The 25,856-nt window shown below is 38.4% G+C and overlaps 1 protein-coding gene across 2 annotated transcripts in view; it reads left to right on the top strand.

Annotated features, from left to right (window-relative positions):
- The window catches only part of MS3_00008314 (uncharacterized protein), a 32,120-nt gene extending 6,546 nt beyond the window's left edge, over window positions 1-25,574 (top strand). Inside the window, exons 7-14 of one of the 2 annotated variants that reach the window (XM_051216680.1) lie at window positions 145-220; window positions 340-440; window positions 3,878-3,968; window positions 8,967-9,091; window positions 15,719-16,059; window positions 17,717-18,506; window positions 19,774-20,385; window positions 24,751-25,574. In XM_051216680.1, the coding sequence (XP_051065272.1) occupies window positions 145-220; window positions 340-440; window positions 3,878-3,968; window positions 8,967-9,091; window positions 15,719-16,059; window positions 17,717-18,506; window positions 19,774-20,348 (2,099 nt within the window). In that variant the 3' untranslated portion in view covers window positions 20,349-20,385; window positions 24,751-25,574. Of the gene's footprint in view, window positions 1-144; window positions 221-339; window positions 441-3,877; window positions 3,969-6,500; window positions 9,092-10,679; window positions 16,060-17,716; window positions 20,979-24,750 lie in introns of those variants that run through there. The other variant, XM_051216681.1, reaches the window with a different exon arrangement.
- The last annotated feature ends 282 nt before the right edge of the window (window positions 25,575-25,856 follow it).

The raw sequence follows: 25,856 nt of genomic DNA, 5'->3' as shown, positions 1-25,856 counted from the left end.
CTCTGTTTCAGTGAGGAGGAGAGGAGTAGAATACATCTATTTTACTTCTGTTCTAAGTTGCTCATATTAATTAAATAGAATCTCATATCATACTTTTTAAATAGTTAGATTTTTGTATTCTCTTTCGCCCTCATTTTATGATAGGTCCTGGAGGACGCGGGGGAGATTCGAAGAATAAAACTGGTCGACGATCAAAATCACCTGTTACCTCACCACCTCGGTAATGTCTTTCCTCCTTATTTTCAATGTCTTCCCTCATTTAATCTCCTTTAATCTACATATTAACTAGTATTCCTATCGGTACAACGTTTATTGTTTTCTTCTCTCTCTATTATTTAGACGACGTACTGATGTTCCACCGCTTCCAAATGAAAGACCAGTAAAGAGACCTTGGGTTATAGCACCATCTCTTGCTACTACAGCACAAAATGTGCCGAAAAGTAAGTATTTTTGCCTGGTGAACGCTATTGATAATGCTGTTTAAAAGTGTTATTATTAACTTCACTGATACTGAAAAATCATACTCTGGACGAGTTTGATTAACTGAATATATATATATATATATATATATATATATATATATATATATATATATATATATCGCTTCAAAGTCGAAATGTAAGGGCTGGTTAAGGGATATGCTGTCTCCAAATACAACTTATGAGGAAGGAAATTACTATCGATTTAAAGTAAATAAAGGGTCAACTTTCAACACATCGTCACGTTACTTTATGAATTTTCGATGGATTCCTACTACGATTGTGTTTAGCGACAGTCATCCAGTTCATAAATCCTAATCTTTGTAACATATATAGTCGATTAAGTTTAAATGTATTGTTGATTATACTAAGGTCATCATCAATAAAGCTCCCAGCATGAAACTGGACTTCTCTCTCTCGTTAACAAGATAAGGAAATATTAGCACAACACATAAATGCATTATACAATATTCGGTTGTCCAAACTGAACCCATGACTTAGTGGTTGGAAGTCAAATACTTTAATCAAATGAGCCAGCTCTTCACAACTAATGCATATTTATAACTTTTCAGAAAGCTAAAATTTGAATGTACCAAATGAGATAAACCGCTTTATATTTTCTTGAACCTGACTGACTTCATTTTTGTAAATAAAAGTTGACTGTACACGTAATTCTAGTTTTTTTTTTCTTCTAACAAATTGATTTACCTCTAAAATTTATTTAATCTGTAATTCTATAAACGCTAACACAAATAAATTCGTTCGTGATTTGAAATGGCATAATACATATTCTTTGCACGTTATGTTCACTGACTGTTTGAAGGTTCATTTTAATTAATGAAGTAGACGAAGTAACACATTGACGATCGGTTCTTTCAAGTAAAGACTCAACGTTACTGTTATTGTATGATTTAAAAACAAAAACATCTCTACGGAAATACACGTGAACGTTAATATAAGGCACTAAGTTAACTTATTTATGCTACATTCCTAATTCATTCAAAATAATCAAGTTTAGTGTATTTTACACGAAATTCAAAAAAGTGTAATTTAACATTCATCGTAAAAAGTATGTCACCATATCAGACTATCTCTCCCCAAGATTAAGGTTGATACTTGCTAAACAGAAGCGGTTGTCTGAGCATATTTATGGCAGACGTGTATTACGTACGGCCAACAACTGCATACCTTGACACACGATGCTTGTTAATGTTAACGAGAGGCTATCTAGTCAAGACGTGGCACATCAGTCCCTAAAGCTATTAACTGTTAGTTTGAGCTATGCAAACTACCTGGTTAGAGTCCACGTAAATGTTCAACTAATGGTTGGATATGTATAGTGACTTGACAATTAGTTGCAACAGAATAGATGCATTCACTATTTGTCTTCTCTTAGATCTTGAGTTTTCAAAGTATTCTCATGGTTGAAATCATGAGTTAATTTAAACTAGACCACCATTAGAAACCTGAAAGCAATATACGGCTATTATGTCCTAATATGGGACTACTTAGCAGTGCGAATCCACGACCCAACATGTGGAACTCACTAGTGACTAGCTTCAAGATGTAACTCCTGGAATTCTAGCGAGAAACCATAACCAGTAGCGTTCAATCTGTGTCGGGTGTGAGACGGTTATTTCCCGTAGGCAATCGATAAAGGGTTGCACAAGATCATTGATTAAGTGAAGTTAGACATTAACACCATCTTCCGGCGCAGTGGTCTAGATGTTAAGCGTCCTCTCATGAGACCGAAGTCTTGGGTTAGAGTCCAGCGTATGTGATCATGGATGCACACTACTGAGGAATTCCATGTCTTAGGACGAAAAGGCCGTCCAATGTTTCCGGGTTTTTAATGATGGTCTAGCTTAGATCGACTCATGATTTCAACTGTGAAAATACTACAATCCCCACAAATCTCTCATACTTTTCAAAATATTTTATATTTTTTATAACACAAATTTATTTTTTCTCCTCGAAATGCAAAATATTACTTCAGGATTGGGTGGCATCGACACCCGAACTAATGATAGGGAGTGAAGTAGTTGAACGTGTCGACCGCTTCGCTTATCTTGGGAGTCTCATCAGCCCTTGTGGTCTGGTGTGTGACAAAATCTCAACACGGATACAGAAGGCTCGACTAGATTTTGCCAACTTGCGTCATATATGGCGTAGGCGAGATAACCGTCTACCAACCAAAGGATGGGTTTACTGCGCAGCAGTTCGTTCCGTCCTACTTTATGGCAGTGAAACATAGCCGGTAAGAGTAGAGGATATTCGTAGGTTACTAGTATTCGGTCATAGGTGTCTTCGAAACATTGCTCGTATATCTTCGGACCACCGAGTATGTAATGCAGTTGTTAGGAAACTAGTACTAGATAAGGATGACAAATCGATTGATGAAATAGTGAAACTTAATCAGTTGAGATGGCTGGGACACGCGTTACGTATGCCCAACGACCGACTGCCTCAAAGTGCAATGTCCAATGGTGTAGGAGTAGGTTGGAAGAAAGCTAGGGGTGGCCAGACCAAAACATGTCACAAATCCATGAAGTCACTGACAAGTGAACTGAGCCATGTTGGTAGATGTAGACTGCCTGGTTGGGATCCGCGAGATGATAGCAACCAATGGTTAGAGACCTTGAATGACATGGCTCAAAATCATTTGCAATGGCGCAGGTGCATCCACTCTTTGTGTTCAAAATTCTAATCTTCTGAATTTGTCATGTCCCTTGTGTTCTCTTTCCAAATTTATTTCACTGGATTATACTCCTTGTATAACATCTTCAAACCCCAATGTTTCTGATTACTACTTATACTCTTACTACCTCTACCACTATAGGATTTGAATCGACCACTGCATCTCTGTGCTAATGTGGTATGGCAACTCGAACTGATGTACGTACGTATGAAGTTCTAGGTTGTTACTGACTGACTGACTCGAATCACATTGTCTTTGCCTAATGTTATTTTCTACTATCATTGATACTTTTATTATTATTATTATTATTATTATTATTACTGTTATTATTATTATTTATTATTATTGATGTCATTTGTCACTCTAGTTTCATTTTGCTTTGTTGGCGTTGTATGATTATATAAACCGGTGTACAATTGTAGCAGATTTTACATTTCTTGTAACTGAGTATAAAAATGGTTAGATTTTCAAAAGATAGACTTTCCGAATTATTATTATTATTATTATTATTATTATATCAAAATATCCTCTGTATCTTTCTTGAAAAAGAATAATGTAATATGAAAATACCTAAACGATTCATTAACTCATATGTTCAACAATTTTGCTGTATATACAATTAAATTATATTCGTATATATATATATATATATATATATATATATATATATATATATATATATATATATATATTTGATTAGGTGATGGACACACTAAAGAACGTTCTCATTCATCTTCAAAATCACCAACTCCTTCTGGTGATAAAGATACTGGAGAAAAACGATACATTACGTAAGTTGTGTTGTATAATCACTCATTACATTTAACTGTTAATCATAGTTACCGGAAATTAAATATCCATTGATAATTTACATTCTGAAATATATTTATGATTTATTTATTTAAACACATAAACACTGGTACAGGGAGGCAACAAATAGATATGCGCCACATAAATCATTCGATTTATGTGAGGGCTGTGATACTACTTGTGTGCCCAAACCGAAGCAGGTGGTTTCCGTAGGGGAGCACGCCCGGAGCCTTTGACCTAATGATCTGATTCAAAAGGCAGTGGAGCAACGTCAGCATATGCAGTTGCATGGTAGTCGGTGACCAACGTTTGGTCCATATGCCATTTGTTCCTTCAGAATACTGGAGCCAGCCCATGTGCACCATTGGTTGGGGATCAGGGTTTTCCAACCTCCCTAGGTGAACTCTCCGTGTCCACCAACCCAGATAAAGCGCCGGACGTTCGCTTTTCGTCCTCTCAATCTCGTAAACAATACCCATGGTGATAGAAGGCAGTGAGTAGAGAATGATGGTAAATCATTTGATGAGGTTGTGAATCTTCATCGACTGAGATGGTTGGGCCACGTGTTGCGTATGCCTGAACAGCGATTACCACGAAGCTCAATGCTAATCGGTGTTAGGGATGGTTGGAAGAAAGTTAGGGGCGGCCAAACCAAAACGTGGCATCATTCCACAAAGACACTAACTTCTAGTCTGAGCCATGTTGGTAGATGCAGACTACTTGGTTGGGGTCCGCGTGACCATCGTAACCAATGGCTGGAGACTCTTGGTGACATGGCTCAGAATTGATCACAGTGGCGTAGATGTATACACTCTTTGTCTTCCCTTAAACTAAGAGATTAAAATCATTCCATATCTTTCTTTCTACTAGCTATTTTTTTTCTCCCTGTACTATATCCTTATATGTAATCTTTTATATATTGCAACCATTGACTTAACTACTTCTATGAATCCGGTGTTGATCTTGTTGTGTTATTGAGGTGTGGCAACTTGAACCGATGCATATACGTGCCTGGTCCTACTTTGTAGCTGACTGACTCTGTCAGTCAGTTGTTCCTGGAACCTACTTCTGGTTTACTCGCTACTCAGTTCGGTTCTAATGGGTCTTTTTACTGTGGCTTTTTTGCGTCCAGTGAGGCGCAAGCAGATGCGTGCCCGTATTAGGGTGTGGTCGGAGTCCAAGCAGGTACTCCAGAATGAGCGACAATCTTCTACCGACCCTCTCCAACGATGACTGATGGCAATATGGTCTATTTGAGTCCATCGTTGGTTTGGTGTAGGGGGTCGCCATGTTAGACGATGTCTTTCCTTATGCTTAAAATTTGTGTTTGCTAAAAATAAACGATTGTCTGACCACAGTTGTAGCAGACGATCACCATTATCTGTTCGTTGTGCCGGAATACTAAAATACCCACCTAAATGCATTTCTGTTTGGTTTAAACTACCTATCTGGGCATTAAAGTCACCTGCTACGAGTACTATGTCTGAACGTTTAGCTTTCTGTAAAATTCATCTTTCACTTCATCTGAGCTGCAATTGGTGTGAACGTAGGCAGAAACGACGTGTCTCCCTATCTTTCCGAGTTTTTGAGAAGCCGTTTAGCCGAACAGCACATAAACGACTGTCAACGGGTATCCACTCTAATAGTCCTTGTTCCGCCCTCATGCTTATTGCTATGCCCACACCTGCCAGTCCACGAGAACTGGCTATCGGGTCACCAGATACATGGAGGGTGTATCTCGTTGGCTCTCCGTTTTGCCGAGGTGAAGTCAAGTGAATGACCACACTGGGGTCCTGTATGCGTGTTTCAGAGACACATCATACATCAATGGAAAGAGACTCTAGGGTTTTAGCCAAGGAAGCCTGCCGACCGATTTGACATAGTGTGCGTACGTTGAAGGCTCCGATGTGTAGTTTGGAGCGAGGCTTCAGTAGACCTAGAACAGTGTTTCGCGCACTAGAATCATTGGCTATGGTGACACTTGAGGAGGAAACCGAAAGAGGGAGTTTAGCGTTGAAAGTCGATGTAGGAGGAATAATAGGAATTAAATAGGAAGGTTGATTATGAATACAGTGGTCTTGGGTGCTGTTAGAGGTATGAGGGCGGTTATCACTTCCCGGTTGCCCACACCGTAGAAGGGTTCTTCTGGAGGTACCTGAAAAGGAAATTAGATTAGAGGTGGTCTTAGTGACCTGAGAGCGTGACCGCAGTGCCCAAGGGACAACTGCTTGAGGTCGGCCAGACACGACCTTTATATGGGTGATTTTTGTGTTAGCCCCGTACTTGTTGGGACCTTACCGCCGGAGACGGATATCCGTGGGATAAGGCGAGGTGTGCATTTTTAGGGTCGACCTTTTCTAACCCCACCCCTCCTTGTGGTAAGGCAGCATCGCTGTCATGCTGGTTGTCTGAAGGAAACACCTTACTGCTGTCACACCTCTGTACAGTCAGCAGTACGACTTCACCTTCGGACCTTGGGTTTGTCGCTTTTAGTCTTACCGCTCTTCAACCGACCTGTCTGACATGGTAGGACCTTGAGGAACGGTTGTTCCAGCCAGTATAGCTCGGTTGCTTCATCACGATATGCAAGCCAGATCATCACGTCAAGGCAGCAACAACTCACTCAACAAAACCAACACCTCACCACACATCCTCACATCACAAATACTCGCAAACGTACATACAATAGTGACACTCACTGATCCTCCCTCGTCAACAAATCACCAAGACCATTCCACCGATTGCAACTCCACATATCGACGGTTCATTCATTCTCTATTCACATCCTTATCTCTAGTGCACAACACCACTTCACCAAATACACCAACAACAAGTCAATACACCAATTCTCTCGTGATTGACTGGCTGAGTAGGACTTCCCTTGCAGTGGTTGTATGCACGTGGCCATGTGAGAGCATTTGGAGAGTGAGACCTGACTCTCCCCACCCTCGGCCGTACCAGGGCATTTGGAGGCTGTTATACTTTTCACATTGAATGATTCAAAAAGTGTACAACATTCACAACACGTTCATGTTTTTAAGAGTTGTTAGATCATTATTATTGCTATTATATGACAAATAAATCAGTCAAAAGATGGTAGTCTAAAATAAATAAAAATAGGAAGGATTCTGAGTTCCAAAACAGTCAAATACTTCAATGAAATATAAGGAAATAACTACAGAAAAGATAAACTTTAGTGGTGTTGTTGGCTTATGAGTGACTGAAACTTTCGCTAGACACCTACTGTTCATGAGGTTTTGAAAAATGCTCAATTTACCATTATAACCAAAATAACCAAAGAAACAAATAATTAAATGATTGGTTATAAAATATACTGACTGGTAATCAATCAATGATATGCAGTAATAACATGTGTGATCATATGATAACTGCCTACAAGAACTAATTATTGTTGTAGTAGTAGCTAGAGTAATATATTTTCTCTGGTGAAATGATATTCTTATCTAAGAAGGATTAACACAAAGTAAACATGACGAAATATGAACGGTGGTGATTGAAAAGAATTAATGTATAGGTCACTTCATTCACCAAACAATTAGCGCCTGATTATTAAGCCTAATTTTTGAGTATCATATTACTATCGCTATTCAAAATCCAAATAGTAAGACTTAAATTCTTCAACTCATCTTTTCTGTTTGTGAAAAGATATCAACTTTCCAGGTTCTGAGTAGATTCACAGGAAAGGCAACTAGATGGCTTTGTTCCTGGAAGTAGAAATTTGTGCTCATAGTCCCACAGCGATCTGTTTGATACAACATAACCACAATAACTGAATTTTGCGATTAGATTTCTCAAAACAGATAAACTTAACTGTCGTGTAATGTAGCAGCTACGATTGAGAAATATTTTTTAGTAATATAAGCGAAGTTGACCAATTCTAAATAATCTGTATTTTATATCTATCGTGAAACTGTCCGTGTTACTAACTAGTTAGGAATAGCGCAATTTGTCGATGGTCGATTATCCATATTATTTATTTATTTTAACACATAGATATTGGTACAAGGAGGCAACAAATACGTATGCGCCACACACATCTCATTTGATATATGTGAGGGCTGTGATACTGCCCGGGTGCTCAAACCGAAGCAGGTCGTTTTCTTAGAGGGCCACACCCGGAGCCTTCGACCTGAAGGTCTGATCCACAAGGTAGTGGAGCATCGTAAAGAGATGCAGTCCGATGGAAGCCGGTGACCGACGGTTGGTTCATACGCCATTTGTTCCTTCAGGATACTGGAGCCAGCCCATGTGCACCATTGGTTTGGAATTAGGGTTTTACAACTCCCCTAGGTGGACTCTCCGTGTCCACCAACCCAGATAAAGCGCCGGACGTTCGCTTTTCGTCCTCTCAATCTCGTAAACAATACCCATGGTGATAGAAGGCAGTGAGTAGGACTTCGCTGACAGAGGCTATATACGCGTGGCCATGTGAGAGCATTTGTAGAGGGAGAGCAGACTCTCCCCACTCTCGACCGTACCAGGGCATTCGGGGGCGATACTCCAATAATGATATGTTGTGATAGGGTTGAATTTTCAAAAAAATATTGTCAAACATCTTTCTTTAGTAAGGTTCTTTATTTACGGGATAAGACTTCCAATACCATCCACAACCCTACTTTGCCCGACCTTGGGATCAGCAGTAACTCTGAAAGAGCTCCAATCGGAGTTTGTGTGTACTATAGCAACAACATCATAACTAAGTCTAAAAAGATAACATTTGATGCAACGACAACTCCCTAATTCAAGTTTTATTGTGAATATTAAAATCCAGTATAAAATGTTATTTGAGACATTTCGGATTCAATCTTTATACAAAATTATGAATAGCACATATACGTGGGTAAATTGTGATTATCAACTCCTAAGTTAGTGTATCAAAAATTTATACGATCCAAACTAAATTAACAAAAGTAGTATTTGATATCTGTATCCTGTTTAATATTTTTTTAAACAATTAGTTCCTGGTCTCGTAGTCCATCTTCTGGAGGTGAGAATGGTCGTGATGTTACTGTTCATCGTCATGAACGTCTACCTGATGTAATTCCTGGCCCACAACATGTACGGAATAGAAGAAGTGGTGTTGGTAAGTACTACTGTTGTTGAGCTTTTCACTGATTACAAAATACTAAATAACTAACCTATATTGATTAATTTCTTTTGATAACAGATCGAATTAGTTGAGTAGTTAAACTGATCTGTCACTTTATATATATATATATATATATATATATATATATATATATATATATATATATATATATATAGGTATGGCAACTTGGACCGATGCATATATGTGCCTGGTCCATTAACACAACAAGATAAAAACCGGATTCATAAAATTAGTTAATTCAGAGGTGGTAATATATAAAAGAAAGATTGCATATCATCCTGTGACAACCATAGAGGGATTAGTTCAACTAATATAGTATCTAAAATACTAGCCTCAGAAGTACATAAACCTTGTGAAGGATCTTTACTCGAACACTACTAGTCGACTCAGAGCTTATGGCGAACTGTAAAGGCCTTGACTTTTGTAAGGTTAGCGATACAACTAGTTAATTGGACTCTCAGTACCAGTGTACGGAACAACAGTTTTCTTGAATTTTATGCGACTGTATCCGAACATCTAGTGAAGGGTACATATACTGTTAGTAGATAAAATCCAAATACAATTACAGTTGCTTCAGTTTAGTGTGTTGGAACACTGTCTATTGTCTCCTCCCAGTTATTCAGTTAATTAGTTTGCTTACTAAGGATATCACATGCATGTGTAGCGTGGTGTCGAGTTGTGATTAACTATGAACACCGCTACCAAGAAACACGTGCCAAATAGATCAGAAGGCGTAGGTTGAACGTAACCAAATAGATCTATAAAATCTCCGAGAAGCCAAATACCAAAAGGCAGTTATTGGACCAAGTCGAGGTTTATTTGCTGGCGATCTCGTGGCATCGAGAGGATACCGAGATCGAGCCAGGATACAACCTTGGTTACAGAAGGTAACCGAATTCGCGCGAAGTTACAGCCGAAGTGTAAGTATAAGAATGGAAGCACAAAATAGCTGTCATTAGCACAGTCAAACAAAAGCACATTAAAACAGTCACTGGTACACTTGGTTATAATAATAAGCGTTTTTATTAAACCAGTCGTGTTCTCGTGATAAATGTGAGTCACTACACATGTATCCCTGATGAATGAACCACCGGCTAATTTGGTTATGATTGTCTTCAGGATTCGTTCTAATTCCTTGGTTTAATTTGTGGCAAGCCCATTTGGCCACTGTATCATCTGTCTATTCATTGTAACTCAGACTCAATTCACGATGTTAATTTCGGTGTGTATGATCGAATGCATGTCTGTACATTAACTCTTAAGCTATCTTCCTATTGGTTTCAATGTGCAGATAATCGATAATTTATCCACACCCGATTAACTCTCAAAAATATATATGAATTTTAAACACACACATACTCACTCACTCACTCACTCACTCACTCACTCACTCACTCACTCACTCACTCACTCACTCACTCACTCACTCACTCACTCACTCACTCACTCACTCACTCACTCACTCACTCACTCACTCTGTTTCATCGTGTGCTTGCTCACCGTACGCTTGTGGATCTTTATTAATCATTAACAATAAACTATCTCTATAACTGGTGTTCAGGCTTCTCAATAATCTCGAGTAAATTCGCAATTCTACTAGGAGATTAAGCCTACCTAAAATACTCAGTTAACGGGATATTATTTATTGGAGTCAGATATTGAGGACATTAGCCTCCACATATTGGTGACCCGCCTTTAGAACGTGCACCATTTTCCTCCAAAGTCTGCTGCATTCTCAAACGTATCATAAACAACTTCATATTGGAATTATTATTACAATTATTAACAATTCATTGACAGTCATAATAAATCCATCCATAACATTGTTCCTTTGGAATTATTACTGTATATTCTCATTTATATACCCAAAGTGACAATTTTTCTTTTCGGTGAGTCTTATATATTTTTTGTTGTTATTTTTGCTTTCCTCAATATTGTATATTTCAAACCTCAGTTTATTATTATTATTATTATTATTGCTCCTTCGTACCATGTCAGTTGATAGTTCGTTAAGCCTTTCATCTAAATCTATTTCCGTGGGTGCCATTTCTGTACCTTTACCTATTTTTAATCCACGAAAAGCTGAACTCTGGTTTGCTCGCTTAGAAAGCTTTTTTGTTGCAAACAAAATCACAAATCAGAGTACGAAATTTAGTTACGCAAACTCACTGCTGCCGGACGACGTCATTGAACAAGTGCCTGATGTCATTTTTAAGCCGGATCCTGACTCACCATTCGATTGTCTAAAAAGAGAGGTCATTCGTGTCACATCTCTCACCGACCAACAGACAATTGATCAACTTTTAGCCAACGTGGAGCTAGGTGACAATACACCATCACAGTTAAAACGCCACATGACAAACTTATTAGGAAATCGTACAGTAGACAAACGTCTACTATATCAATTGTGGCTCAGACGTCTCCCTCAAAACATTCAACAGATACTTGCAATTGGAGACGAAGACGTCGATTTTGATAGGCTAGCAGACATAGCCGACAGAATTTACGAACGGTCCAAGACTCACCTTGTATCTCAAATCCAATCAAGCTCAGCTGACGAGATCACCGAGTTACGACGATCAGTTGATACCCTTACCAAACAGATAACTCAGATCCAATTATTGAATGCCTCCCACAGTAAGCGTAGAGGAACATCCACAAGCCGTAGACGACGTAGTCCAAGCACTACTAGATACATTTGTTGGTACCATAGAACATATGGCAAACAAGCTAGAAAATGTACTCCGCCTTGTAACTTTGCAAGCACACAGAAAAAGGAACGTCAAGACCGCAGGTTAGTGACGACTGCACTCACTGACCACAACTTTCAAGACAGTCGTCTATTATATGTTACAGACAAAAGAACCGGCACACAGTTTTTAGTCGATACTGGGGCAGAAGTTAGTGTAATACCACCCACTGCACTCGAGAAAAACACACCTGTCCCCAAACTAAAACTACAAGCTGCAAACAGGTCTGACATCAAGACGTACGGCAAAAGGCGGTTACAATTAAATTTCGGTCCTAAATCTAATTTTTCATGGAGTTTCATCATAGCGGACGTCCTCGTTCCTATAATCGGCATTGATTTTCTGCAATTCTACAAAATACTGGTAGACGTCAGAAATAGGAAACTTGTCCTTGCCGAACAGAGTAAGGAAATTAGAGGAACTATATCAAATGAGACTTCCATACATTTATTAGTTAAACCTCATCACGAGGACGACAAATACGTCAATTTACTTAATCAGTTTCCAGACTTATTACGACCGAGTTTCAAACACGACAAACCGACGCATACCGTCGTACATTACATAAAGACAGAGGGTCCACCAGTGTTCGCACGTCCAAGACGCCTTGATCCCTCTCGTCTGGCTATCGCAAAGAACGAATTCAACAAAATGATTGAGTTGGGCATCATACGCCCCTCCGATAGTCCGTGGGCATCACCGCTCCATATAGTACCTAAGAAAAACTTCCGAAGTTAGACCGTGCGGTGACTATAGAGCTCTCAACAGCCGGACCATACCAGATAGATATCCTCTCCCACATTTGCATGACTTCACTCATAGCCTATCTGACGTGTCGATTTTTTCAAAAATTGATCTCGTCCGTGCTTACCATCACATTCCAATTCATCCGGACGATGTTCCTAAAACAGCCATTACTACCCCCTTTGGACTATACGAATTCGTCCGCATGCCTTTCGGATTAAGGAATGCTGCACAAAGTTTCCAGCGTTTTATTGACCAAGTGGTACGGGGCTTACCGTTTGTGTATGCTTACATAGATGACCTACTTATAGCAAGCAAAGATGAAAATGAACATCTAACTCATCTGAAGATGCTTTTTGAGAAGCTAAATGAGTATGGGTTAGCAGTCAATCCTGACAAATGTGAGTTCGGAAAACAATCCCTCACCTTTTTAGGTCACGTACTTGATAAGCAAGGCATTAAACCAGTTCCTGAGGAAACACAAGCTATCAAAAATTATCCTTTGCCTGATTCATTCAAGAAACTACGACGTTTGCTTGGGATGATCAACTTTTACAGACGTTTTATCCCTAAATGTGCAGACTTAGCAAAACCACTAACTGATTTATTGAGGGGACGAGCTAAATCATTAGCAATGACACCGCAAGCAATTCAAGCATTTGATCAGTTGAAAAGCGCTTTAAGCACAGAGGCATTACTCGCACAACGAAAGGTTGATGCACCTTTAGCAGTAATGACCGACGCTTCTAACGTAGCAGTAGGTGCTGTACTTCAGCAACGTGTCAATGAACAATGGCAACCCCTTGCATTTTTCTCAAAAAAGCTAAACGCAACGCAAACAAAATATAGCACATTCGGTAGAGAACTGTTGGCTATCTACTTAGCCATCAAACACTTTCGCTACATGTTAGAAGGCAATTCTTTCACGATATATACTGATCACAAACCTCTAACTAAGTCCTTGATGCACAATCATGATAAATATAGTCCGCGCGAAATTCGTCAACTAGAATTCATTTCACAATTTGCAGCTGATATACGCTATATTAAAGGCAATGCAAATGAGGCAGCAGATGCACTATCGAGATTAAATATCAATACCTTCTCGATTCCTGATATAGACTATCAAGAAATGGCAAAGCATCAAAAGCTCGATACGGAGCTACAAAAGCTTTTGCAGTCTAAGGAAACGAAATTATTATTCCAAAACATCCCCATAAACAACAAGGACACCTTAACTTGTGATACCTCAACAGGTAAAACTCGCCCTTTTGTACCTTTCGGTATGAGACGAAATATTTTTGAGAAAAAACAGACAACTGTAAAACCGTCTAAACTTGCAGCAGAGCAAGCACCATTCAAACTACCTGCAACAAGCAACACTTCAAATCAAAATTCAGCAGCAGCACAAACTACAACAAGATCAGGAAGAAGAGTGCATTGGCCAGATAGGTATGTAGCAACCACTATATTTATCTAGACCAAATCCTGAGACTACTCGTATAACACATAAAAATCCTACTTTATTTTGATTACAATTTTTTTTATTGGCCCCACGGATCATCATTATGCTTAAATTTTAACTTGATACAATTCATTAATGTTAAATATACACTTGTATATACATGATATGAAACGTTTCAACACACAAGCTGTTATTACAATTTAACACTTACTCATCATATTGAGTTGTACTTTCATTTTAAAAACAGTTCCGTTCTTTATCTCTTTGTCGAACATAGATGTTAATCCAATTTTTTTTGGTACATAAAAACATCAATGTTCTGGATGGGAGCTTACGTGACAAGCCCATTTGGCCACTGTATCATCTGTCTATTCATTGTAACTCAGACTCAATTCACGATGTTAATTTCGGTGTGTATGATCGAATGCATGTCTGTACATTAACTCTTAAGCTATCTTCCTATTGGTTTCAATGTGCAGATAATCGATAATTTATCCACACCCGATTAACTCTCAAAAATATATATGAATTTTAAACACTCACTCACTCACTCTGTTTCATCGTGTGCTTGCTCACCGTACGCTTGTGGATCTTTATTAATCATTAACAATAAACTATCTCTATAACTGGTGTTCAGGCTTCTCAATAATCTCGAGTAAATTCGCAATTCAACTAGGAGATTAAGCCTACCTAAAATACTCAGTTAACGGGATATTATTTATTGGAGTCAGATATTGAGGACATTAGCCTCCACAAATTATTTTTCACCAAACATGAGATACAGAATATTATAGTCGAATTGAATTTTTTTAAAATCTATGCATCAATAGAACTGCCTTTTCACATGGTTCTTCTCTTATTCCAGCTATTTTTGTTCGAAATTGGATAACAATATCCTTTCATAAACTGATATTATTGGGGAAAAGTGGGGCGGTCATTTCCATTTTTGAAAAATATTTTTATTGGCACTAGAAATACACTCCATTAATTCACGAAATAGAGTTGAGTTGATAAGAGATAGTTAGATCATGTATGTGGTTTCCAAAATAGCTGATGTGTTTTACACATATTATTAAGCTAAAACTTAAAAGAATCAATCCAAACAGCGTACAATTCCCAGTGTTCATTTCTAATTTGCTACTAAAGACAGAATATATAAACGACATGTCAGTAAAAACTGGTTACCTCTTAGACTATTCAATTAATAGCTTAACGCACATTTCTATGTAGAAGCATCGGTGAATAAGTCTTTCGTGTATAAGCCGGTGACCACCGTACATTAATTGTTTCTTCGAGATCCACGCATAACAACATATTCTACTGTTTTATAATCATAGTTTTCTGAATTAATTCAAACATGTACACACTGTTCGCTACTAACCTAGTTTAAACTCGAAATGTCTGAATTTGCCCCTGTACTGTTTTCGTAAACAATTATCCCAAAACAGAGTGAGTATGTAGATGTTTTTTGCTGTTAGTAACAAAATACTTCGAAGTTGAACAACAATGTTTTTTTTTTACAGTTGTAAGTAACTGTGCCTTAGTTGTTCCAACATAATATTTGTCGAATATTTTCGTTTCAATCTTTTTTTAACCACCCTGCCTGCCTTAAAAATACCTGTTTATTTCTTCGTTAAATAGCGTCACCATTACGCAGAAAGAAAAGTCGTAGCCCATTTGCAGATGACGCAACTAGACCATCTACTTTGACTAATTGGGCTCCAAAATCTGTCAGTTATCCAGAAAACGCAAGAAATGATATGTCCAACAGTCAAACCAGTACTATCAATGATCAAAACTGTCCAGTTGTTATGGAACAACACATTGAACCTGAAGCATTATACCGTTCCAGTAATACTGATACTCTTTCAAACACCGTTGTGAATTCTGCTCAGTCAGTCTCAACTGGTGGTGCTGTTGGTGCTGGTGAACTTCCACCAAATCGACCTGGTGTTCGTTTAACATTGGCGCCACGAATGAAGGTAATTTTATTAAAATTTCAACGAAAAGTTTAACATAACCAGAGATTAGCAATGGGCTCTCTAGGATGCAGTTTTCGTATTATTTGAAGCTCATCAGCTAAATGTACCTGGATCTCAGAGTTTATGTTCATCCTGGGAGTTGAACCTAGTGTCATTTATTTCAAACACCATTGTATTATCCACTTAGCTACTAAGTTCAGATAGTTTTACAATGATTATATAAATTAGCAAAATTTATACCACTTTTTGCCATAAAGAATTTTTTCCATGTAGATATCTTTCATACAATCGACGTGCTTATTGTTCTTGTCACTTGTACATATAAACTAAATTAAACAATTATAATAGATAGATAAGTTAAATAGCAACTAATCATCATAGAGAATCTAATTTCATCACTTTCTCATTTCTTGCTTCATTAACTTAAGCTACAGTTGTTCATTTTGAGAAGTTGAATTAAAACTATTCTGTTTCATTATTTGGTGACAATAAAAACTACAAAATCTAATTTATCCACTGATCAAATGTTTCTTATTGACGCCTTAAGTGTGTGGTAAAGGATTCTTCAATTTCACCCCTAAATGCCCTGGTACGGCCGAGAGTAGGGAAAGTCTGCTCTCCCTCTCCAAATGCTCTCACATGGCCACGCGTATATAGCCTCTGCCAGGGAAGTCCTACTCACTGCCTTCTCGTGGCGAGGGTGTTGTTTACGAAAATGAGAGGACGGAAAGCGAATGTCCGGCGCTTTAACCGGATCCCAAACCAATGGTGCGCATGGGCTGGCTCCAGTATCCTGCGGGAACAAATGGCGTATGAACCAATTGTTGGTCACCGGCTTCCATGCGACTGCATCTCCTTACGTTGCTCCACTGCCTTGTGGATCAGACCTTCAGGTCGAAGGCTCGAGGGGTGACCCCCTAAGAAAACCACCTGCTTCGGTTTGGGCACCCGGGCAGTATCACAGCCCTCATACATATCGAATGAGATTTGTGTGGCGCATATGTATTTGGTGCCTCATTGTACCAATGTTTATGTGTTAAAATAAATAAATAATAATTATACTACTACTAATAATAATAATAACTTTTTTTAATTCTATATGATAAGGTCATATAAAAAGGTAAATACAACTGAATGTAACTAAAAGAAGATCTGTTATCTAATGTTAAGCTTTTTGTGTTGTATATGTGATAAAACATAATTCCATTGTTAAGTAGTGGTTAAAAGCAATCGGAATGGAAACCCTAGTTGATCTAAGTTTCATGTTAGATACCACTTATTAGTACAATGTATCTACAATCTCAAAGGAAATTAGTTGTGCCTGTGAAATTCAAATTCTATTTCCAACCTATGAATTATTCTACATTCTTGCTGATATATGGATTCAAGACAGTTGTAAAGTGAAATATTAACTGAATCAAGCAATAATCGTTGTCATATGTGCATAGATAGAAATTCTAAAGAAAACTATAGGTAAAATCTAATTAAGAAGTATTAATAGTTTTATTCGTCATGTCATCCAATCGGTAAGTTTATTATTTATTAACCTTTGATTACTTCTAGGCTCAATCTACATGGTTTTTTGTTAGGTTAACATCAGTTAGTTGAAGCCAGAATGAAATTTAACTTTAAACACTGTTGTACTTTTGTATTTTAGGCTGCACCTGTAGGTATCAGCTCACTTGCAAATGCTGCACCTTCTCGTACATCTACTAACCGCCTGCCACCCCAACCATCATCACCACCACCCCAATCTCGACAAATTCGACCTCCTGGTGTTCCTATATTGCATCGTCATACGTCTCCTATTGATACTAACCAACATTCTACTGTTGGCACTAATATTATTAACATGCCCATGACACAGACTCAAGTTCGTTTACAGGCAGAAGCCGCAGCGGCTGCATTGGAAATACGTGAGCGACGAAGAGCGGCGGCTGAGGCGGCGAACAAGAATAGACGACCACGTCGACGTAAACGAACAGATTTGGAAAGCATACCTGTGCGTGGAAGACCGACTTATAGGCGAAAATCATTTTCAGCCTCTTCAGAGGCATCTGGCAGTTCTAGCTCTTCTAATTCTTCCAGATCACCATCTAGTGGACGTTCTCGTTCTGACTCAGGTAGACCTGCTGCAGTTCGACATAATCCTGCAGGTCGTCAAGCACCACTCATTAAACATGACCAAGAGGGTGTCCGCCCAAGTGGTCGTAAACGTGTTCGTCAAGATACGCAACGTACAAGCCTAAAAGAGATTGATGAGAATACAACACGTCGACATGTAGGACGTAACATGCTACCAAACAGTATTGATCCTCGTGAACCATTAGAATACGTTCGATATACTAAGCAATCAGATTTTAATGAACGTTCTACGCATAGAACACGTGGGACAGATCAATTTATTCAGAAACCTATACAACCTATGAAACGATCCTATCCCTCTGGTTAGTTTATTTTACTAATATTCTATAAACAATTAATTGGTATGTGTTGATGAGAATGAGGTAATTTAATTACAAATACTATGCAGTAATTTGTAGTAAAAAATTAACTAGCTTCACTCTGTGTATGGTTTTTTAATAAGACTGGGAAATGATAAATTTAGCTATCATAAAATATGAGCTTTCTCAACCAACAACACTGTTCTATTTGTTTTGATGCCAGGACTGTATGAGAAATTACAAGAGGAATAGCAGATTTGATTCAGTTTGTTTTATGTAATGTGTTTAATGTCAGTCAGTTTCCTAGAGCAATAACATTGTAGGAATTAGCAGGAATGTCCATTGCTCTCTGGTCTGTATCAAAACCAACCAGTTTACTAAGTAATTCACCATTATTGTCTTACTAATCTCTTAACTACGAAGTTTGCACTGTCATACATACACCTCAAGGCCAGCATTCAATAGCTCGATGGACTTATTCAACAGTATAATATGTTCATGTTCCACTTCTCACCAACGCACTATTTTTGCTGGTTCAACATAGCGCGTCGCGTCGGAGTCGTATGGCATACGTAACGTATATACCAACCACCTCAGTAATATAAGGCCTCGTCAATTTGCCCTTACTGCTACATAGTCAACTTCACCATTGCCCAGTTGATTACTTGTGTCGTATATGAGTAGTGATGGTTCGAATATACCTATGATCAAGTACTTGCAATCCATTCAAGTCTTCCACTTTCAATGGTCTTGTTTCACAGCTGTAAACCAATACAGATTGAACTATTGCGTAGTTTATTAGTCCTTTTATTGATAAACAATCTAGCTTGTGGTACAACGGGTGTGTTTGAAGGGACTGGGCGAGATGATTTCATCTGTTTCGAAATTTTGTAAGTCATGGGCCTACCGAAGGTGGATGAAAGTAATAAGATAAACGGCAGAAATTAATATGACTTCTGAGCAGTCCATATTCACAGGATAATAAAGCAAGTTTCGTTCTTTTGACCCTTATTCTATTTAAATCATGAATACTAGCATACTGAAGCTCAACGATTCACCATTTCACTCTTTTCTCTCTAATCTTCCTGTTGTCTAGCTTTTCTTTTTTGTGGTATTTAGAACTTTAATTCTGTCTAATCCAGCTTTTCGTCTCACTGTAAGGTATTTAGACGATATCATCCATGTTAACTATCCAGCCAGTCTTAATTATCATAATCATTCATTACCTGCCTTCTATAAAATAATCCTATAATCTGATATTATTTTTCAGGCGTCGAGGAAATGCCAGTACGGCAACGTCCGGAACGAGATTTGCGTCTGCCTGGTGCTCACTATCCAAATCAGTCTGTCGACGAACTGCACAGAGTTGTCAATCCTGAGAGTAGGCGTACTGCCGTTAGTCAGTTCAATATGCCAACTAAGGAGAGGATAATCAGACCGAGAACACCTCATGGTTTAGAAATGATCGATTTCAGGAGCCGATCACCACATGCAGATGTCGATATATTGCCTAAAATTATTCGCCTTGATCGCGAGCAATATCGCAGAGTTAACTACGACGTACCAGATGTCAGTGTTTGCGAAAAATCATCAGCTGATTTAACAATGGTTGACTCTACAGATAGTTTTGGTGCTAAACGTGCTCGTAGTCGTCATCGTAGTAGAGGACCTGGTGTAACTATTGATCGGTCTGAACCATTTGAGTCAGATACAGGAAGTTTTGCTGCAGAACAACGTCTTAGAAAACTTCGCGAGCGTTTGAACTTAGTTGATGATGCAATCGCAGAAATTAAAGCCGGTACTGGGGCACAATCCAATTTTAATTTTGGCGATATTCGAAGATGATAAAGACTACCATAGTTATGAATCAAATCATCAACATGTACATTGTTGTCTCCATTTTATTTCTTTCTGCACAAAAGACAACTCGCTATATTTATTCCCTTCCCCGATCTTGTCTAAGTCAATTGTTTGTATCGTGTTTTTCCTATCAATTATAGTCAGTTTTATCTGACATACCACTGTCTAACTACCATCTTTAATGGCATAAAATTAAGACTCGTTGCATTGGCTGAAACAGTTTTCGTGATCAGTCAGTAACAACGCAGAACTTCGTACGTACGTACATCAGTTCGAGTTGCCATACCACATTAACACAGAGATGCAGTTGTCGGTTCAAATCCCGTAGTGGTAGAGGTAATAAGAATATAAGCAGTAATCAGAAACATTGGGGTTTGAAGATGTTATACAAGGAGTATAATCCAGTGAAATAAATTTGGAAAGAGAACACAAGGGACATGACAAATTCAGAAGATTAGAATTTTGAACACAAAGAGTGGATGCACCTGCGCCATTGCAAATGATTTTGAGCCATGTCATTCAGGGTCTCTAACCACCGGTTGCTATCATCTCGCGGTCCCCAACCAGGTAGTCTACACCTACCAACATGACTCAGTCCACTTGTCAGTGACTTCATGAACTTGTTCCATGTTTTGGTTTGGCCGCCCCTAGCTTTCTTCCAACCTACTCCTATACCACTGAACCGCACGTCGAGGTAGTCGGTCGTTGGGCATACGTAACACGTGTCCCAGCCATCTCAACTGATGAAGTTTCACTACTTCATCAATTAATTTGCCATCCTTACCTAGTACCCGTTTCCTAACAACTGTGTTACTTACTCGATGGTCCCATGATATACAAGCAATGTTTCGAAGACACCTATGATCAAATACTAGTAGCCTACCGATATCCTCTACTCTTACCGGCCATGTTTCACTGCCATAAAGTAGGACGGAACGAACTGCTGCGCAGTAAACCCATCCTTTGGTTGGTAGACGGTTATCTCGCCTACGCCATATATGACGCAAGTTGGCAAAAGCTAGTCGAGCCTTCTGTATCCGTGCTGAGATTTCGTCATACAACAAACCACAAGAGCTGATGAGACTTCCAAGATAAGTGAAGCGGTCGACACACTCAACTACTTCACTCCCTATCACTAGTTCGGGTGTCGATGCCACCCAATCCTGAAGCAACATTTTGCATTTCGAGTGAGAGAATCGCATCCCGAACATGCTTGCATTGTTGCTTAGAGTGATTTTCGTGATACCTGTCGTTGGCTTGTGTAATAATCATTCTTATCAACGCTTGTGGTGATGTAAGTGTGACCAACAGCTACGATCAATGTCGTTTTAATTTTTAATGCAACTCAGTAAATAAAGCTGGAGTTTGTATATGAGGACTTGTTACCAATCTGTTTCCTAAGCCAAAGTATATTTAGGGTGAATCAAGTGATCATAACCTACCATTTGGAATCCGAGTTTTGACGATTATCTTTGTACTTCACGTAGGTAAAATAACGATGACAATTCGAATTAAGATAGAACCCCAATTTATGACTCGACAGCTAAGAAGCACTACAGAATTAGCTTATTAAAAGGCTGAACGAATGAAAAGTGAAAGGCACACAGTAGTACGGTAATAGGGCAGTTCATGTTGGTGATGTGTGTGTATAAGTAGACTATCCTAAGCATCATAGCTACGGATGCATACCAACTTTCTTCTATTTCATGCACGTTATGGTTGAAGTAGAAACAGCAGTAAGAGGGACAGTCCTACATTCTTTAGTAGTGGTTTGTATTCGTTGACGCGCAAAAGACCATTAGATATGTTGCGTACATGTTGTATTTGATAGTGTCTCAAGATACGTAATATCACTATGCATGTGTACGTTACATGATGCAAACAGAACACTCTTCAGATATAAAAAGGTTAACATCAAGGCACACCTAAAGATCAAACAATATAACAGGAATCACCAGACTTCTCTTCAAATCACGTCAAGAACTAGTCCGCTGCCGGGATGTTGATATTACCTTCTAAAAGAGCGTGTGCCAGTCTAGGCAGTCGACATACTTGACGAACTGTCTTGAAAAAGTCTTTTTCTTGGACTATTTGATCAAATCAGAAAAGATATACCTACATCTTATAAATCTGTAGTTTTCAGGGGATTAGACCAATTATGTATTGAATATGATGCTTTCCGCTATTCGGAATAAAAAGCCGTTGCTTAGTTATACAAAGAAGCCTTAAAATCGATTGAGTAGTGACGAAGATTGTGTTTGTTTAGTTCCTCTGATCGAGTCCTATCGATCAATTTGCAATATGGATCCTAGCATAAATGACTCAAAACTGAGTCCACTACGTTGAGATATAAGGTAATGGTAAGAGGCAGTCAACATGAAACCCTCGACCTATATTTCGTGCTACTTGGCACTCGTCAGGAATACGTACCCGTAATGTTGAGGAGACTGATGCCCCCTGGCGGGTTCCCAACCTACTCGATAGAATTCGATCACAACTGATACTAGGCATTGCCCCGTGATCAATCGTGAATACATCTCCGGGTCCTAAACAGCACGAAACGTTGGTCAATGGCTTTTTGTCAACTACATTTAACCACCACTCTACACAGAGAAGAGGTTAACTGAAAGTATTTGGTGGTGGATTGTATTGTGTCTGAACGAGCTATTATAATATGCTACTTACTGTGCCAAATACAGTCTAACGGAAACCCGGTGTTCAATGCCGATATTACGAAGCGAATAAACATTTCTTATCAGAGATTACATTACCATAATGGACTCTGAAGTCTACATTCAATATTTATAGATGGTTTATACAATTGTCACAAATGTGAAATTTGTTTTTATTCATAAAGATGATCAAAGCTTGATTCATGAAAAATAATCTGTTTTTTACATTCAGTGCATTAAAACGACTAAAAGTTCTACTCAACATATTTGGAGCCAATTTCCAAAAGCAAGTAGTCATTCCTAGTCAAGTACTTAGTTGACTGAAACCAAGTATCTACTGACTACCATATATCCGCAACTAAATATGTGCTCCAGTTGTTGAATGATTTACCAGGCACAGATGAATGTATTTAGTTTTGAACCGCACTCAGAATGTGAAGGCTGATTGTTTTATTCGTTTGACCAATCGATGTAGACCAAGAGTGGTTCGGATGCCATAACGACTTAGACACCGCTCTATTATCATGCTACTCGGTGGTCAAAAACATTGCGTCTGGAATAAGTCAACCTGGCCGAACAGTAAATAGAGGAACCATATGTCTGCAGACGACTGCTGATTGCTCCCAAAGCAATTACTTTAGAAACAGTTCTCACTTACTGAGGAGCTGTACAATTTTGTTCTCCATCACTACGAACCATAACAAGCAGAAGGCACATATATTGACTAGAAGATGAGTTAATGAGCATTGAAACACTTATAAAGCAATGAATGAATATATTTCAAACTATACAATCACAACTCGTTCCTATGTAAAGTTGCTGTTAGGACTGCTTTGAACTTAGAAGCTCACGCAACGCCTCCTTAGACTCACTTAACTCATTATTTACTGCGTCTCGGGCTTTCTATAGCAACGTAATTATTAAAGGCAATCTTACCTGAGAAATCTCAATAGAATCAGTGACCTTGTCTCTGTCCTTCTTTATATCTTCAATTAGAGTTTCCCTAGTCTTCTTGATGAACCTTCACATATTTAATAGTATACTTTTAGGCAAATTACATTCTCCCACATGCTTTGTAAGTAGCTACATCTTCAGGCAAGGTAACTAATTCACTCTCAATTAATTGTGACCGCCTGAACTTTATGTTAAGCGACTCTATTTGAGAATTTAACACGCTAATTTGTTGGTTCGCCATAACAGTTTTCTGTCTATGTGCTTCAATAGCCTTTAAAGAAGATGAGATAGTTTTAGTCAATACCTTTTTAACATCTGGATCCGACATTACCAGATGGGTGAACTGGAAGCAAAATCTCCGCAGTTCTCTAGGTCATTTCAATAGACAATACAGCACTACGCAAACTTATATTTTGTGTCACGGGATGACTACCCGTCCAAGATCTAACTAATATGTTACAAAATTTTCTGTGTATTTTAATCTCTAATTTGTCTAGCAGAAGTAGTAGACTGTTTGTTTTGAAGTGTCTATGTTCATGTTGTAGCAAAGTACATATGATCACGTAGAAGAGTGATACTTGTTATATTAGTTATATAAAACGAAGGACAGAACTAAGTTATTTGTCGAACCTTCTCTCAGATGATTCACCTGGGTGTGACGTTACAACAGCTTCCTCAAGTGAGTACTATGAATTAGAGATTCCGTTGGCGAAAAAATTTACACAGATTTTTGTACGGTTTTTTTCATGTTCTATCTAAAGTGAATTAAAAAGGACACGGGTATTGGGAGTTTGATGAATCTTTCTTCCGTAACGCCTTTATAATTCGAAGATATCAACCCAGTCAAATAAGTAGTCGGTGAATAATGTTCGAAGATATATTTGGAAACATGCCCATTGTTACGTCCAAGAATTGCTCGTTCCAGTTATTGAAGTACGGACTATCGATCTACTTGCAAATTACGAACCCAAATTAACAACAGAACCAAGTTCCAATTTAGATACCAAATTTATTCGTAATTCACAAATAATCGACCAAATGTCGTTCTTCAATTTGGTAGGTTCCCGGAGCAAAACTCCCAAATACCAAACCAAAGACAAAGAGAGCACCAAAATACCAAACCAAAGACAAACCAAAAAGTCCGAAATAATGATATAATCAAACAAGTTCGAAAGTTAAGTAAAACAATTACATCCAAAAGCACAGTAAATTATTAATGTACAATAAAAGGTTTTAATCCGTCAAAAGTCTTCAGTTCTCTCGTAACACTCTCGACCAAAAGAACCTTGGTTCTTTTCAGGCAAATAAATAGACAACAAGAATCCAAGTATACGCATCACAAACAATCAACAACAGACACTCAATATACCAACAATCTCGTGATCCCTAGGACTTACACCAGTACGCCTAGGGATCCAAGTAGCTACCTAATATCTACAACTTCTAGACGCAGTTTTCTAATATCTCTTACCAAGATCCCTACGCTTGTCCGCAACTCCATCGGTCTTAACCCATCACTATTAGGTATCACTTTCATTACCGGACCTAATAACCATTTGTCTTTCTCTAAAAACCCAGTACATGTCGTCACCAAGTTACTCCCTCCTATGTTCATCTCTGGTTGAGTCCATTTGTGTCTAAGTTGCAATAATGAAACATATTCCTGAGACAAACGTTTCCAAAACATTTGCGCCAACATAAACAACAGCAATATCAACCATCTAACAAAATGCTTCATCCTCCATAAAGGCTCATATACGCTAACGTAAACATGAATATATAAACACATATAGAGGACCGATGCATTAATTCCTTTATTTATCGCGAACTCTTTATTCTGATTCCAAATCGTAACATTGTTGGACCC

Source organism: Schistosoma haematobium, chromosome 6 (genome assembly GCF_000699445.3).
Source record: "Schistosoma haematobium chromosome 6, whole genome shotgun sequence".
NCBI lineage: Eukaryota > Metazoa > Platyhelminthes > Trematoda > Strigeidida > Schistosomatidae > Schistosoma > Schistosoma haematobium.
The sequence above is the reverse complement of the archived record's forward strand: the minus strand, read 5'-3'. Positions and strand labels throughout refer to the sequence as shown.